The sequence below is a fragment of the Amphiura filiformis genome, chromosome 17, assembly GCF_039555335.1.
Source record: "Amphiura filiformis chromosome 17, Afil_fr2py, whole genome shotgun sequence".
NCBI classification, from domain to species: Eukaryota; Metazoa; Echinodermata; class Ophiuroidea; order Amphilepidida; family Amphiuridae; genus Amphiura; species Amphiura filiformis.
Window position 1 is genome coordinate 37,738,622 of NC_092644.1, and position 17,568 is coordinate 37,756,189.

General features: G+C 37.3%; 2 protein-coding genes across 2 annotated transcripts in view; one reads left to right on the top strand and one right to left on the bottom strand.

Moving 5' to 3' along the window:
• LOC140137746 (superkiller complex protein 2-like) overlaps positions 1 to 17,557 on the bottom strand; it is a 52,931-nt gene extending 35,374 nt beyond the window's left edge. Inside the window, 3 exon segments of the mRNA XM_072159512.1 lie at positions 12,444 to 12,550; positions 13,269 to 13,381; positions 17,376 to 17,557. Coding sequence (XP_072015613.1) covers positions 12,444 to 12,550; positions 13,269 to 13,381; positions 17,376 to 17,415 — 260 coding nt within the window. The 5' untranslated portion in view covers positions 17,416 to 17,557.
• On the top strand, positions 1,186 to 6,294 carry LOC140138425 (mitogen-activated protein kinase kinase kinase 20-like). The gene is made up of 2 exons (XM_072160318.1): positions 1,186 to 1,313; positions 5,391 to 6,294. Exon 2 carries the CDS (start codon positions 5,407 to 5,409, stop codon positions 6,223 to 6,225), a length of 819 nt encoding a protein of 272 aa, XP_072016419.1. The 5' UTR covers positions 1,186 to 1,313; positions 5,391 to 5,406; the 3' UTR covers positions 6,226 to 6,294.
• Positions 17,558 to 17,568: the final 11 nt, after the last annotated feature.

Below are 17,568 nucleotides of genomic sequence, written 5' to 3' on the forward strand. Positions count from 1 at the left end.
CTATGCAAACATGTGTTTTGCATAGCACAAACAGCTATGCAAAAAAAATTGACTGAATTCGAACCCTGATCACACCCCTGTGATTTATAATTTAAATTTAAATTAGAATACATGAAATTTATTCCAAGGTTATTAAGCTTCACAAAATGTGTTCTGTGTTGTGAACTTGCATGCATTGTTAATCATATTTTTCATTAAAAGTTCAAAGATCTAGTACCTAGTAATGGAATGACATTTGCACAAAAGAAAGTGATTTATACCTTGTAGGGTTCAAATAGTTGTACATGTACCTTTAACATTATCACAATTAACAATATTTTGCCATTGAAATTGTACAGCTCTCATGGTTTATTTCTTTTTCTTCATGCCTGATGTAATTTCTGTTATTTTATGTATGTATACATGTTGTACATGTATATGAGGGTCATTCAAAAAGTTCTACCTTCACCCTCGTATCTCAGCTTCTGCAAATAGCAGCCGTTGCATATTTTCCATGAACCTAGTGTGTCTTCTCTAGCTGGTGAGAAAATTGTGTTTCACTATCTTTTTTCATCTGTTGTAGGCGAGGTAAAAATGACATCAGGATTCAGTGCCACAGAAATGGAGCAAATCTGTATACATCTACAATGAAGACAAGTAGACCAATTTGAAGTGACCATAAAATACCATTTGGTCAATTCCGATGGCTTATATTGAAGCCGACATATAGACAAATATTGAAAATCATGCTCTAAAGACCATCAGACCAGACATAACAGCAAAAATTGTTAAATGCATTTTTATTAATGGACGTCTTGCTGTTTTGGTTACACATTTTATGTTGTTCAAGCTATAATCTGTCAGCATAATCATAACCCTTGCATATCGTGCAAATATCATAGGAATACACACCTATTTTCATGTTTTACTATTTGTTACCGTTTCCGTGTATCAAATTTCATTTTGCTTCTGAGGTCACCTTCAAAAATCTGAAAAGGGATTCAATATACATTGGCTCTCCTTTGTAGCCGACATTCCAATGTATAATCATGCTGAGTTTGAAGAAATTACCATTTATAGAACCAAAGTTATAAGAGGGTAGGTAGAACTTATTGAATGACCCTCGTAGATCCCCGGGATAAAAAGAAATGATTACGTGACCAATGACAGACTTACAAACTTGTACTTGATGTTCTATTTTATTTACACAAATCTCATGAACAGCAGGAAACTGAGCAAAAATATACCACCATGTTGTCATTTTGAAATATACTTTGCAATTACATGGGTTGAAGAACTTTTAAACAAATTTGGATCCTTTTAGACACAAATAGGTAAGTCTGTAACATTAGACCCAGCTTTAACCACCGTTTATCAGTGGGAGCTGGTAGCCTAATGGATAAGGCGTCCGTCTAGAGATTGGAAGGTCGTGGGTTTGATTCCATGCCAGCACATTCCCTTGCTTTTTTTTTTTTTCAAGTTGGGTTGTGTGCCAGTCAGGATTTGTGTTTATTTGTTGTCATGTTTAATTGTAACACTTTGGGTTGGTAAACTGTTCATTCTTTCGTAAGTTTATGAAACTTAAAATTCATGTTGGTATAATTACATATTTGCCAGTGTGCCAGTAACAATGATATATCATATAAGTTAGAAATCAGAAACATATAAATGCTTTTAAAACAAAAATCCCATATGCTGATATATTACCTACAAAGTACAAGTCCTACTAGAACTAGCCCTGTTCGCAAACCGTGACACCTCAAATAGCGAGCTTGACATCATACAGGTATTACAGTTCTACATGTAATGTGTGGTGTTATCAAGCCCCAGGATCAAGCAAAATATAGTACGAGTCATTTAATTAAAAGCCCATTTGGTGATTTGCTCATTTGGAAAGTCATCAGAAAATTTTACCTTTGTTTAATAGTTCTTAGCATAGATGTACAAACATAGCCTGCTAGTAAAAACAGGCAGCCGTGTATGAGAGACAAAATAAGACAAGATATGAAGCTATAATAGTATACATATTACAACTCATCACTTGTGTATTTTGACGGGAAACATATAAATTGATTCCAGTGGCGTGTTTCACTATTAAAGCGTAACTTACAACTCATTTTAAGGGGTGTCAACAGTACGTAAGCTCAGTGAACCGTTTTCAAAAACAGTATGCTGTATGTAAACTTGCATCAAAAACAGTATATGACTCTTAAACAGTTCGTAAATGGGGCAAATACATTGTAACTTTATGAGCACCTCTACATGTAGGAGTGTTCGTAAGTGTAGTTGAGCTCATTTTGTCGACTAATTTGTGTACAGCGCACCCATGACACGGATCCTGTTCCATGTATAATTTCTGAAACTGAAAATGTATAATTTATCTTGATTTATATATATTATTTTTATTTATACGTATTGTGGTCTACTTATTCACTTATAGGCCCTATTTGTTTGTTTGTTTGTTTGTTTGTTTGTTTGTTTATATATATTTATTTATTTATTCATTCATCCATTCATTCATTCATTCATTCATTTATTCATGTATAAGATAGTAATTCATATAGTGCTTATTAATTTCAGGTGGTATTTGATGCATTTTGGAAGTGCTCTATGCATGTTTTAACAGCTTAATTAAGGGATGGTCTTAACCCTGGAATTATGGAAACTTTCGGGCCTCATAACTGCTAAATTGTTGGTCTAAAGTATATAAAAGTAACATATTTAGAATGGCAAAGACTTGATCAATTCATCTGTGAGGTCCAATTTGGGTCAAAATGCTCATTTTTGGAGAAAATCTCCATAAACTTTATTTTTTGCCCTCATTTTTTCAGTCATCGTAACATGTCTATGTCTGTTGTTGATGTATTCTAAATTGAATGAAATAAAGATGAATGAATGAATATTATTACCAAATTTTATTTTCTTATTTGAGAAATCCAAAAAAAGTTTCATGCATCAAATGGTGAAGAAAAATATTTTTGAAAAAATTAAATTTTGTTTACAGCAAAATTAAATCAATATCCAAAATCAATCTACCTTTCCTAAAATTTATCTTTCTCAAGTCAAATCAACTTTGAACTGATTTAACAGTGTTATAAAAGATGAAACATTTAATTAATGGATGAACTCTCTAACATTCCTTCCAGCATCTTACTATAAATAGGGGAATGTTGTATGTATCTGTGTATGTATCGTGTATAGGCTCGTCAGTTTCGATCCAAATGTCGCCAAATTCATACGGAGATCGATGAATATACGGGAACGTGTTTAAACTTTATTTGGTTGAAAACGGTCAAGAAATGGCCTCAAAATCAGTGAAAATGTGGTCCGTTGCTATCCAAGGTAAACAAAAAAGCAGTCAGTTACTAAGCTAGGCCTGCGCGCGTCGACGGGCGTATCTAATGCCAAGTTCATCACAGAAGCGCAGCGATACCAGCTGGGTAACGCAGCACTACGCCATGCAGTGTCCGATTTACAAATTTTGTCCTACCTGCACTGGTGCATGTAGCCCAAAATTTCTACATGCACAGCAAAAAGTGTGCATGCACCAAAATTAAAGCAAACATAAAATCACATTGAATCACGATCATTGTCAGTTAAGCTTGTAATAATATTCCCGGCTCCACTGTCATTGTCATTTTTATGCCGATCACTCACCGATTTCTTAGCCAAAACACTGGATGCTGTGGCATCCAATATCAATTTACTGTTCTAGAACTAGTCGCCGACGAGGTGCACGATTTCCAGAATGATGCAAGTGTTTTTTGAGCTATTTCCTTTTTTGCTGGACATTATTATGATTATTTTCCGTACGTAAACAAATATTTCCCACGGTTTAAATTCCGGTTCTTTTTTTCAATGAAATGAAAACGACAGCTTCTACATGTGCGAGGGTATCGAGAATTGGTGGATGACGTCACATTACGCTAGCCCCTCTAAGGGAAGTCATAGTCTCGGACCAGACTGTATGTGGCTATCTCGAATGTTCGTTAGGATCGACAAGTATCAGACCGACGCAAACTGGCTGTGTAGGAGACTAGGGAAGTCAATGAAAAAAGTGACAGTTCTCACGTGATAGGGGTATCGGGAATTGTCAATTGCGCGATTTGCGCCAGCCCTTCTAATGAAGTCAGGATATTGCGCTAAAAATAGATTGGGTTTTTCAAAATCGGACTGACTGTGTGTACTTTTGTATATTGCCTTGTCATATCGCTAGCGCTAAAATCGTACATGCACGCGTGCAGGCAGGTAGTGAAAAGCTGCATGCACAGAGGGAATGTTACATGCACTGGTGCAGGTATGCAGGTGGTAAATCGAACACTGACGCCATGGCACGCGTAAACGACGCAGAGTCACGTAATGAATGATATTACGGGTGAACGACCGTAGCGTAATAAATACGGGAAACAGATGTGTGTTAAAAAGTACAAACAACATGAAGAGGTAGGCCTACTATAAATAAAAAAGAAAACAAAATGAGGACAAACAGGCTGTACGAGTATGTGGGTTATACTTAGTCACAAAATGAAACCGGGAATAAAATGGGCTAAAGAAGGAAAGAAAGAAACTCTTCAGGAAATGTAAGGGGAAAAAAGGCTATAATAAAATCAGGAAGTTTAAATAAAAAAGCTATTAAACTGAGGACAGAATTAAATAAATAACATGAAAACGGGAAATCACAAGCTATGCAGCAAATAAAATAGAAGCTAAAATGGAAATGTAAGAAAGGACAGATTTAGAAAATAACGGGAACAGGGTTGAATAAATAAAAAAAACATGGTAACGGAAAATCGGAAGCTTAGCAGCAGAATTTTTTTTTTTAATGGAACAAAATTGGCCCATGTAGAAAAAACTAAAAAGAAAGAAAGAAGTTAAAATGGAAACGTAGGCTTAAAGAGGGTCAGGTTCAGATAAATACAATTTACCTTTTCAATGATTCTACCTGTTCAGTAATTCCTCCTGTTTAATAGTGAACGCTCCCATTTACTCATCTAGCGGGGACCCGCGCGTAGCGCGGGTGTCCCACTAGTGACAAATAATTTGTATAATTCAATTTATATTAAACTCATATTGAGTTTACCTGTCTAAATGTATTTATTTTTCACCTGTTTAATAGTGTTTATTCTTCATTTACATTATACCGATATTTTGATTTAAAATTAATTTTGTATTAATTATAGTTTATTACCCAACTCATATTGAGTGTACTTGCTTAAAATGCAATCTTACAAAGTGTATCGTGTTTTAATTTATTATACTGTATTATTTATTATTCATTTTCTATTATTGTTGCTGCTACATTTGTATGTAAGATGGAAAAGCATATGTGAATCAACTACTTAGTACTTTACTTTGAATTGAATTAATTGCACCTTAAACTAAAGTCTTATAAATAATATTTTTATCAACAGCATCCTTTGAGTCATTATGTCGCTGTCTAAGATCAAGCGATCAGATCTTACCTTTGGGGAAGAGTTAGGCAGAGGTGGCTTCAGTGTTGTGTACAAGGCAATATGGAAGCAATCATTATTTGAAAGTCAAGAAGTTGCCGCTAAGAAGTTAATTAAACCACAAGCTAATGAAATGAAAATAATGTCACAACTAGAGCATGAGAACATAGTTAAGTTGTTAGCTGTGGTTGATGAAAATCCTGATTTCTACTTGATACTCGAGCTTTGCCCAGGTGGGTCACTCAGAACATATCTAGATGAACGACGAGGAAAGCGACTACCAGAAGACCAGTTCTATGATTGGGCAAAGCAAGCAGCCAGATCAATAGAGTATCTCAAGAAAATGGGGATTATTCACAAAGATGTGAAAAGTGAAAACTATGTGATCGCAGACCATAATATTTTAAAGTTGACTGATTTTGGATTAGCCAAGGAGATTGACGCAACCATCGAGAATGCAACAGGCTCAGCAACATACGCATACATGGCACCAGAACTCTTGAAAGATTTCATACTTTCCCCAAGCTATGATATCTTCTCATATGGTGTAGTTGTATATGAATTGTGGACAACACAGAAGCCATTTGAAGGCGTAGAAGGCTATGCCATCATCTGGAAGGTTTGTCACCTGAACGAGCGCCCACCAATTCCCGATGATTGCCCTGAACCAATAGCTGACTTGATGAGGCAGTGCTGGTTAGAGAAGTGGAAAGACAGACCCAGCATTGACCATGTGTTAACAGTGGTAAGGCCATCTCAATTAAATCCTGCGCCTCAAAGCTGCCGTGCGTGTTAGTAAAATCATGCACATAGTCCTCTTTGAAAATCAAGAAATTCATTTTTTTATCTCTTTTTATTTTTTTAACAAAAAGGCGAAAAATAAAACTCAAAATTCGTATTTGATTTCAAGTTTTCCATTTTTTCGCAAACTTTGGACATGAAAATAATAAAAGAGAAGAATAAAAGTTTGTAGCAGTGACTTTTTTGTCTGCTATTCCAATATTTGCAACATTGGATATTTTTTGCTCAAAATGTTTGTCCGAAATCCTGTACTGACACATACAATTAATTTTTTTTAAATACAGTAAAAAACACTGCATTCCGCATTAATTTCTCACAAGCTTTGAGACACAGGATTTAATTAAGATGGCTTAAGTTACAGATTTTAATATTGTGGCCTATCACATCAAACCAGTTGTTATGTTGGAGACCCACATATAAAGCAATGTTGTAACGTTTTTATAAGAAATATATTTGTAAATTTCTTTTTACTGTCAAATATATGTCCTTTTAATTTTGAGCTGAACAAATTACTATATAATTCCAGCGTCCACATCGCCAATGCCTGTCAATCACGTGAATATCGTTTTGCAACAAATTTGTACTTCACGCTTGTAATTGTAGAGCCAGAAATTAATTTAAAAACCCATAGAATACTGTTAGCCATCTGTGGCCGATCTCGCATGCATGAAATGTCCCCTATGTTACTCTTCAGTCATGAACTAGACAATGAGCCCGGGACAATGAGACATGACAACTAGAATTATGCAGTTTGTATTTAAGCTTTGTAAAAAAAAAAATACAAATAATATGCAAATAAGTTCATATTCATAAATATTCAAATAACATGAAACAAAACTATACAGCACATCAGGCCACCATATACTATCGCCATATCATTGATTGGTGTTACGTGCTATGTTATTTGTAGAAGAAGAAAAACGGAAGTAGCTACCTTTGACTCCAAATATGTGAACACCACAATGCACATGTGCAAGTGGCATCTCTGTGCGATGTTGCTTGTGGGAGAAGCAGATTGACAGAAGAAAGAAGAAAGAAGAAAGAAAGAAAAAATCAGTCAAAAACAATACCTAGTCGGTAACCCGGCTTGGTAAGAAATCGGTGAAAAACAAAGCACAGCGCCTGAAGGTGGTTGTGCAAGAAATTGGAAAGAAATAGTAGACAGCTTTGACTCCATCAACAGCTGTCTAAAAAAAATCCCTACCTACCTACCTATAATTAAAGACAGAGATAAAAAGATTTTATCGTGTCTGATGTCACTGTCAATTACGATCCTTGATTGGTTTACACAGGTTAATAGCGCGTAAAAGGAAGACCGATCTATCTGGTGCTGATCGGAGAAAAGGAATAGCAGCAAATGGCGAAAAATTACGTACTTTTACAAGGCAAAAAGCAGCTTTTTTAGGCATTGTTGACATGGTGTCTTTGCGAAAGACAGTTTCCTACTATAAAGACCTAACCTAAAACAAACCGTGCTCGAATTTGATTGACAGATGACGTCAGTCGTCAGATGCGATAAAATCTTTTTATCTCTGTCTTTAAACCTAAATTTGGGAACACCCAATAGACACTGACTAATGCCAATGCATGTGTGCAAGTGGTGTCACCCTGCTATGTTGTTTGTGGCAGAAGATGCATTTTTAATGTATTTTGTCTTGGACCAGACATGGCCCCTTATGACCTTTGACCCAAAAATCTTTGAACACCCTAGAGACACTGGCTAATGTCAATACATGTTTGCATGTAGGGTATAATTAACCCTAACGCTCCTGAATACTACAAAATACTACTTGATATATGCGCTGTTCGTTCATGCATCCCACGTGGTGTGATGACGCAATCGCCCTAAGTGATATATAGGCACGGTTTCGCTGGCCAGCGAAGCCCAAGACCTGTGGCAAAGTGTCGCCGACCGAGTGCTTGGCATGCGAGGGGTCTCGGGTTCAAATCCCACCCAGAGCAAACAACTTCTTTCCGTCTTTTCTCTCTTTATTCTTTCCTGCTTTCCCTTCCCGTCGCCAAAAAGCCCCTAAGCGGTTAGGGTTAGGGGGTCACTTCTGGTCCAAAACAAAATACATTCAAAATATGTCTTCTACCACAAACAACATAGCAGGGTGGTGCAACTTGCACACATGCATTGACATTACAGATTTGGGGTCAAAGGTCATTAGTTTTATGCAGTCAAGTTAGCTCAATCGATAGGGCGTTCGACTATGGTGCGAGAGGTTACGGGTTCGAATCCTGGTGGTGCCTAGTATGCTCTCGTGAAAAAAATTGAGTTGGCTTGAAATTCCCCTGGACAAGGAACTCACTGCTAATTTGTCTCGTTGTAACCCGTACGAAACTCGGGGAGCTGATCCTGGTTGCGATGGTTATTTGTGGTATGTCTAGGGTGTGCGCTCTTGAAGCAGCAAAGTCCCTGAATTGTTGTTTAATGGTTTATGGAATGATGTGGGCCATAGTGTTCAGCGACAACCTGTAAAGTGTGCTGAGGCTTGTGGATCAACGTCTAGGCGTTGTGCCTGTGCGTAGCGCACTATAAATCACTGCGCTTTTTAGTTTTACTTCTAAAGTTGTAAATTGTGTTTGATAAAGGTCTACTTTTAGGGTCGGTCGGGTTACGCCAATAAAACAATTTTTTAGGCCAAATTCTGTGACCCTGATCCACTTGTAGCTAGGTAGTTTAAACCCTGAGATCTCCAATCGAACCAGAGTCAATACAGGTGCCGGTGTAGGATGAGGATGTGATGAATGTAGTTGAAAAAGACACATCACAATTGATTTGTTATTGAACTCCATAAATAGCATATTATTTTAATCAAATATCATGTAAAAATACCACTCTTTAGATCTACTTTTTCAAGTAAAACAAAATGCCAAAATTAATATTGTTTCACCATCTACTATATACTGAATCAGTCTATAATACACTTGATGACATTTATCAAATTGATGTAAAATGTTTGATAAGGGTATAAATATAGGGTCCACTACTTGTAAGTTCTCCCCTAGATACTTATTAAAATATTTGTTGAAATGCAAATGTGTAAAAAGATATGTGTAGCCTTATATGTTTTGCACAGTATACATGGACCAAATTATAGCGTCACACATCATTGCGTTCAGTCACAGTGGTTCATTATGTAAAAAAAGATACTGTTTTAAAACAAGTGTTAAAAGTTGCATCTGAGTCCATAGGAGTCAACTCTCAAACAATACAGTAGACCATGCCAATTCTTGTGTTTGTTAAGAAAATCTGACTCTATATGGACTCAGATGCAACTTTTAAAACAGCCTCTTTTCTTATACAATTAACCATTGTGACTGAACGCAATGATGTGTGACGCTATAAGTTGGTCCACAGGGCTAAAACAAATAGGGCTATAATACATAGGCCTATCTAGGCTATCTTTTTACATTTTTACATTTTGTAAAATATTTTTCCACTTACATACATGTATTCTAAAAAGAATTGGGGGGAAATTTGCAAGTTTTGGACCCTATACAAGAGAATTAGTCATTGTTTCATAAGCTAACATATCATTTCATTTAATAAATTATACAACAGATAACAGAAGTAGCAGCAGCAGCCAAGGCAGCAGCAGCAGCAGCCGAGGTAGCAGCAGCAGCAGCAGCAGAGGCAGCAGCAGCAGCAGCAGAGGCAGCAGCACTGGCAGCATTAGCAGCTAAGACAGCCAGACAGACACAACTCCTTAATGGTCCATGGGTCTTTGAGAGGATGATTGGTGAGGATGGGCCTGGTGAGCTGATATTTCCACTTGGTATAGCAGTCAACAGTAATGGAGACTTTGCTGCAGCATCAAATGGTGCAGGTTGTGTCAAGGTGTATAGTGCTCAGGGTGATCACAAATTCAACCTAGATACATCTAAGGAAACCTTGAGATCAGGGACCTCATACCCTTGGGATGTCACTGCTAGCTCAGATGGCAACTATTACTTTGCCACAGATCGTTCTCAGTATCTGAAATGTTATACCCATAATGGATTGTATATAGGTAAATGGGAGGCGATATCGCCTCAAGGTAAACCCTCAAATACTGAAGACACTAAGCTATGTGGTCTGGTAATAGATGCCAAAGAACAACTGCTGGTGGGAGAATGGGAGCAAAAGTATATCAGTAAACATAAGTTAGATGGCTCTCATATTGCCAGCATTAAGGTGGATATTAAACCAGTATCATTAGCATTGACATCACAGGATACAATCATTGTAAGTAACTGGTGGTATAGCAACTCAACAGTACATATCATAGACAATTCTGGACAGCTACTGCATGCCATTAAGCCTCCCATTGAAATAATGCAGAGTTGGGGACCATGTGGCATTGCATGCATTGATGACACCATTTGTATTTGTGACTGGGACAATGATAGAATCCAGTGCTTCTCATTGTCTGGCGAACACCTGGGATCCATTCCCATTGATATCCCTAGGGATTCCAGATGTCTCACATTTACACCAGATTGGCAAGAAGCTAATGGTTACATATGTTAGTTTCCTATCATCATTAGGTATTGCAGTGTACAGATTACAGATATAATTGACCAGTGTAATCGACAGGCCACGACAAATCCCCCGTCTGATAGCCTGGGGCAATCAACTTTTTTGTTGTCAGGCAATTAAAACTGTGAAGAGCTGTGCCCGATCGGGCAAGTCTGAATAAAGCTTACGGAGTATATTTACATGTATATCAAACTTGGTGTGATCACAGGAGTAAAAAAACAGCGAGGCAATCAAGACTTGTTTTTATATACTTCCAAGACTTGGCCCCTAACACTGAAACAAAACATCTTGTATGTTTGAGTGAGCAAATAAATACTAAGAGAAGAAAAGCAAATGTTGTTTCTATGTTTTCCTTATTTAGAAAAGTCTATTGTGATTTGTTTTAAATACCTTTTTTTAATCTGCCGGTTGAAAGGGGATCATAAATATTCTTGATATGACGAAAACTGATTTGTGTGTGTGTGTGGGGGGGTGTGGAGAGACCCACTGTGAATGACCATTCCAATATCCGAAATTTGCAGCAAAAAAAGGTGTTTTGGGATTGTTGTTGTTTTTTCATTTCAAGACATGGCTACCTTTAAAGTTATACTCTCCTTTTTTAACTGTTAGAAAAACTTGCAGTTGTGATAATAAAATGGTTTTGTTTGCTGCAGTTTTCATTATGCACTTATTATGTTTGCTTCCCATATATTTCAGATCTTGTGATATATTCTAAATGCAAAAAATAATGTCATAAATCATTTTTATAAAATGGCCTACATGCCCTTGGTTCAAATCTTGTTTTGGCCTTAGTGCCCTAGCATATGGCCTTTTATAGTGCTCCTCACAATTTGCTGTTTTTGAGGCCAAAGTGGCCTTGCCCTAAAAATGGTGAAATTTGAGGTCTGCTCCAGAACCTTACCCAGAATTTATAAACCAAATGTTTTAAAACAAAAAAGACCCAAAATTATAACAATTTTCTCTGGAATTTTTGCAAAAAAACAATGGAAATTAGCTGTTTTTTGAAAAATTTTTGAAAAAACAAAACTTTTTCTTGCATAAAATTGATTGTCTGAAGGTCATCACTAAACCAGAATGGCTGAGAATGCACCCCTGAATCTAAACTAAATGGCAGAAAATGCACCCCAAATATGCCACATATCCAGATACCCTTTCTACTAAAGAACCCCTCTTGGGAGTCCAAAATCGTAAAAATCATTTGAATGTTACCAAAAAGACAAAGACATAAATACCATTATTATTATGCTAATATCATAGATGTTTTGTTCAGTGAAATTGCCAGCAATGTACATAAAATGTAACACCTAAAATTGAGACACACATTCTAAAGATGTTTTCAAAAATAAAAAACAAATACTCCTGGGAAATGTGTTATTCCCCCTCAGAGGAAAATTTCACAATTGAAAGGTACAACACATTTGAATACACCCCTTCAGCAAAATGCTTTTAAGAAAACCATGCTCCTATATACATGTATTCCCTAGATTCAATGCGTGCTAGGCTATGATGAAGGTATTCAAGAAGAACAGGTAACTGCACTTACAAAAGATCACTGTGCATGGAGAAACCCAGCTGAAAGATGATGATATAGAAATCCTAGAGGGGGTTGTTCCACCCCCTTATGAAGAATGTAACCAAAAAAAAACCTCAGTAACATACAAGGTTTACTTTTTATGTACCGTACTAACCTCTGTGCCTTTTCCACATGGTGAATTGGTAATTTTTCTGGGCAAGTCAAGTAGCTTTCAGTCCTCGTTTGAAAATCCTGAAGAACTGGAGGCAAGCCACCAGGAAGCTGCAAATCAAATGGCATTAATACAAATATTATAATTGTATTTTTCTACCATCATGGTCAGTGGTAGCCCTACTATAGAGCCTTTTAAACACACTATATCCGAGAACTGCCAAAACCCACTAACCGCTCCACCCGAAAAAAGTTACAGTCACTGGGTTTAGCAGTTCTCTGGATATAGCCAGGTTTTATGATATATAGCATGGTTTTGGATCACCATGTCAGTTAAAAGGCCCTATACTAGTAGGGCTAGTCAGTGCCATAGATTTCTTGTTGAGATTGGGGGATGAGGTTGGGAAAAATTTCTTGAAGTATAGTGAAATGCAGCACCTTTTGGCAACAGAATAAGCTCATGCTAAAAAGCACGCAAAAATCTTGGCATTGAAGCAAAACTGGTGAAAGATGGTGCAAAAGTGTAACAAAAGTATGTGAAAATTGGCAATTTTTAGGCTAAAATAGCCAAATATGAGGTTAATTTGGTCAGAAACCCACATTCAGATGCCGACATTGGGGGATGATTGTATGGGCCATCCCCTATCAAAATATTGGGGGATAAATCTCCCCGGATCTACACCTATGATCATGGTTTTCTTTTTTTTGTTAAGAGCCTGTCTTCCTTGTTATAGATTCATGCCCACTGTCATGGATTTCTAGGCCTGTTGTTGTACGAGCCTGAGAATCCAATGCCAAGAACCCACACCTTTTGAATACCGGTACTTACAGTTGAAATATGTGTGGCATTTGATCCAGTCTGCTTTGGGACTATCGCTATTTGGTCACTGCATCCTAACTGCAGCAGGTTGAAGTTCAATTCATCATCATCAGTAGGCAGATCTATAATCAAGACATATGGGGGAAAACTATAACATATACTGTGAGAATTGCTTTGAGGGTTTATAGTACAGTATTATAGTACAGTATTGTACCATACTACCATAAAAAAATATTACGGTAACACTCAGTAAATGAAACAAAACAACTTCAGAGAACTGTTCTATATGAGATCTTCGACCTAGAAGTCTTGTGTGGTATTTAAAGTTTGCAATGCATGCTTGATGAATTTCATTTGGGGTGAGATTGTTACACTTTTAGGTGTCAAGTTTGAAAACAAACAAAAACAATGGCAATTTGGGGTGTTGGAAGCTTTATTTGGGGGCCACCCCCTCCCACCACCCCCTTGCAAAAAAATGGCTGCAAAGACCATTCTGTCGGTCAGCATGAAGTCACTTTGAAGATAAAATGTGCTAATCTTAAAAGATTGAACAATGTTTAAGGGGGTACTACTACACCCCTGCCCAATTTTGTGCCTATTTTTGCATTTTTATCAAAAATTCATTGGTGACAAGTAAGATGTATATTATAGGGGCAATGACTACAACTACTGCACTGGAAATTTTTATTTCAGCACAGACAACAGTTGTGGAGTTACAGTCAAAAATGAGGGAAAACCAATATTTGATCAAAAAATCAATAACTATTTGCCTTGAGTTGCTGAATTTTCAGTGCAGTAGTCGTAGTCCTTGCCCCTATAATATAAATTATATATTACTTGTCACCAATCAGTGCTCGAATTTCGCGGCGGCCACCGCGGCCATTGCCGCGGTGCCCTTTCATTTGGCCTTAATGCCCTGAAAAACAAGAACTTTACGCGCCACAATGGCCTTGCCCTAATTTTGCAGTGGCCAGTAGCATTTGGGATCGAGTCTCGGTCGGGAACAAAAAATGCTCTCGATTCCGGAAGTGGAATCAATTTAAAAGTAGCCCTTTTATTTTGTATCACAATTGACTGTAAAGCTTAAGCTTTCATACAATCGCAGGTTACACTCAATCATTATGATCACACGTGTCGCTTCCTCCAGCTTCCTCGCCCATAAGTTTAAATCACAACGGAGTTGCCAGATCTTTGCCCGCACAAGCGCTGCAAATGCGCTGCAGGCTGCACACAACAAAGTTCATCGATATCGGGGCCACATGTTCCCTTGCTGACGAAAGCGCCCAACACGTGTCTCCTTAGCGGGGTTGGCAAATATGTTTTTCGATCGTTCTGCAACAGGTAGAGATCCTGTGACATCCTGCAATTTGTTTATCGGAGATTTATTTACGTATTTTTGCGTGATTTTTTTTCTTCCGTGTTTTTTCAGCGTTAAAAAAAATGCTGGAAAAAAAACGCTGACATTTTCATGCCTGAATGCATTCTAATAACGAACCTGGAGCGAATATGAAAATTGAAGCTGTATTATCATTCTAATAACAGGTAAAAGTTTGACTGTATCACTGCACCTCCCAGGTGTTTGTTTCTGTTTATTTACATACTCATATTTCACTGAATGAATCATGAAATAAATAAATAAATAAATATATATATAAATAAATGAATGAATCATGAAATAAAGAAAGAAAGAAGAAATAATGGTGGATGGGTGGATGAACGAATAAATATATGAAATAAATAAATCATGGCCTCGGTGCCCCCTAAAATGTTAAATAGCCTAGGCCAAGTTGGCCTGCCCTAAAAATAACGAAATTTGCTTTGGCCTTGGTGCCCTGGCATGATGGCCTCGGTGCCCCCTAAAATGTTAAATAGCCAAGGCCAGGCCGCGACAAATTTTATTTTTTAGCTTGCCCGATCGGGCAGGCAATATCCAAAAATTGGTTGCCCGAAATTGCCCGAAATTAACCCATATTCCCAGCAACAATTGTCGACAAAGTCACATACCGTACTCATCATGCAGTGCAGTGCATAGTACCGTAAGTGTGCCGAATTTGGCAGTATCATTCTTACGGAAAACCAATAATTTTCTCAGTTAAGTTGATTAATGAGTATTCATGAAATGCATCAAAAATGAACATTTCATTCAATTATTTCACTGTTTGTTTCTTACATGTGGAAAATAATGTGTATTTTATGTGAAATTTTGTCAGTAAAGTCACGGCGATTTACGTATTTCGCCAACCACTAGTACATCTCAATCTCAATCATATGCAAATACATGGCCAGCTGACATCATGACGTCATGATATTTGCACGAAACAGGTTCTATAATTGGCCAAACTTCCAACACGTCACGTAACGGCATGATGTTCATTAGCATATATACATGTATATGTCTGCAAGTCTGGTGTGGGATACGAGTGCCTAGCTTAAATTTGAGTTCCATTTCAAGAAGTTTTCTACTTTGTTTTGACGTTTTTTTTTTTTTGTGAACACGCCAAGTTGGACAGAAATACTCCATTTTAAATCATCAAGCTTTAATTGGTTTAAATTTAGACTTGCCCGATCGGGCACAGCTCTTCAGAGTTTTAATTGCCCGACAAAAAATGTGATTGCCCCGGGCTATCGGACAGGCGATTTGTCGCAGCCTGGCCAAGGCCAAGTTGGCCTGCCCTAAAAATAACGAAATTCGAGGCTTGTCACCAATGCACTATAATTTTTGAGAAAAATGCAAAAATAGGCACAAAATTGGCCAGAGGTGTAGTACCCCCTTAAGACTAGGTACACTATTCATCTAAAATAATGCACTTATTGTTCAGCTCCTCTATGGAGATATTTTCCATGGCAGCCATCTAGAATCATGCATGAGGTTCCACCAAACAAACCATGGGTTTTGAGGTGTTATTTTTGTTGTTGTATCATGTCAACAAAATCGCTTAAATTTTCAGGATGATCTTATTTCATGTTGTTAAGCAAATATATAATGTTCCAATTAACGCTTGTTAATAAATACATTAAACAAAGTACCTTAAAGTTGCACTTTCTGTTATTATTCCTTTTTGGACTTTATATAACCTTTCAACATGTTCTAGTACTAGCAGCCGTACGGTATACTGTATAAAACCGTGACACTCGAAAGGCCATATCTCTGGAATGGAATGTCCGATTACGATTATTTAAATGCCAAAATGTTTCTTTCATCAAGTCCCAGCCAATTAGTTAGGTCTGAATAAATTTAAAAGTACTTCATTTTTTGTGGACATGCCTACTAAAATTACATTTCAACAAAATTTTGGACTGTTCAATATAGGCAAACTTTACTGAAAAGATACAGTTGACTCAATAACTTCATCCAAATTTCAACATTAACAGAACAAATAGCATCTGTTGCAAAAAATGTCAGTTTTTGTCACCGCTGACTGACCAAAAAAATATAGCAATGTTTAAGTACTCTAGCATCGAATACCGGTGGTACATAACTATCCTGTGCAAAATTGAAGCTAGATTTCTTGAGTAACTATACTATGAGTCCGTGTGACTGCCCAAACTGATACTAAATTTTACTCAGGGTCTCTGAACATAACTTCTAGTTTTATAACAGGGCTGTCAACTCTCACGCATTGGCCGTGAGTCTCACGCATTGGGTCACTTTCTCACGGTCTCACGCCAAGGTAGTATAATCTCACGCCTAGGTAGTAAATCTCACGCAAAAGCTGGAAAATGAATAAAATCTCACGCATCTTCATGAATAATTTGTTGCTCCTACCCCCCCCTGCTTTTCACATTCACGAGCACCATGGCTCAAATAATCATGATACAAAATGAACATTGGAGTCGGCAAATTCCGGTACGCCCCTGTCTCACGCCAAGCAATTCCAAAAAGTTAACAGCCCTGTTTTATAAGTTTATTTTAATGAAATTTTAAAATTAAAAACTCAGTACGGTAGCAATATGCCCCTGATAATTATTAATTCTGATTGGCATTTTTGATCGAGCTGCTGCTGCAATGCAGCTGGTTCTGTAATGGTCCATGGTCATCATGGATGGTACTGGAGTGCTGGAAGTGGAATTCGACAGGTTTGCATGTCGACTGCTCTACTTGACCAATAAGCTTACCAAATTTTGACTGCTCTAGACTTTCAAATTCAGAAGCCATGATCTGAAACGAGGCACCGCGTTCTTATCTACTTGTTGTCATGTTAACGATATGTTCACTATTTGGTTTTTGTCAATTTGGGTAGCTTTTAAAACGCTGATGACGTGAACCACTAAATTTTAGCAGGTCCAACAGTGTGCACTTTGACCCTTT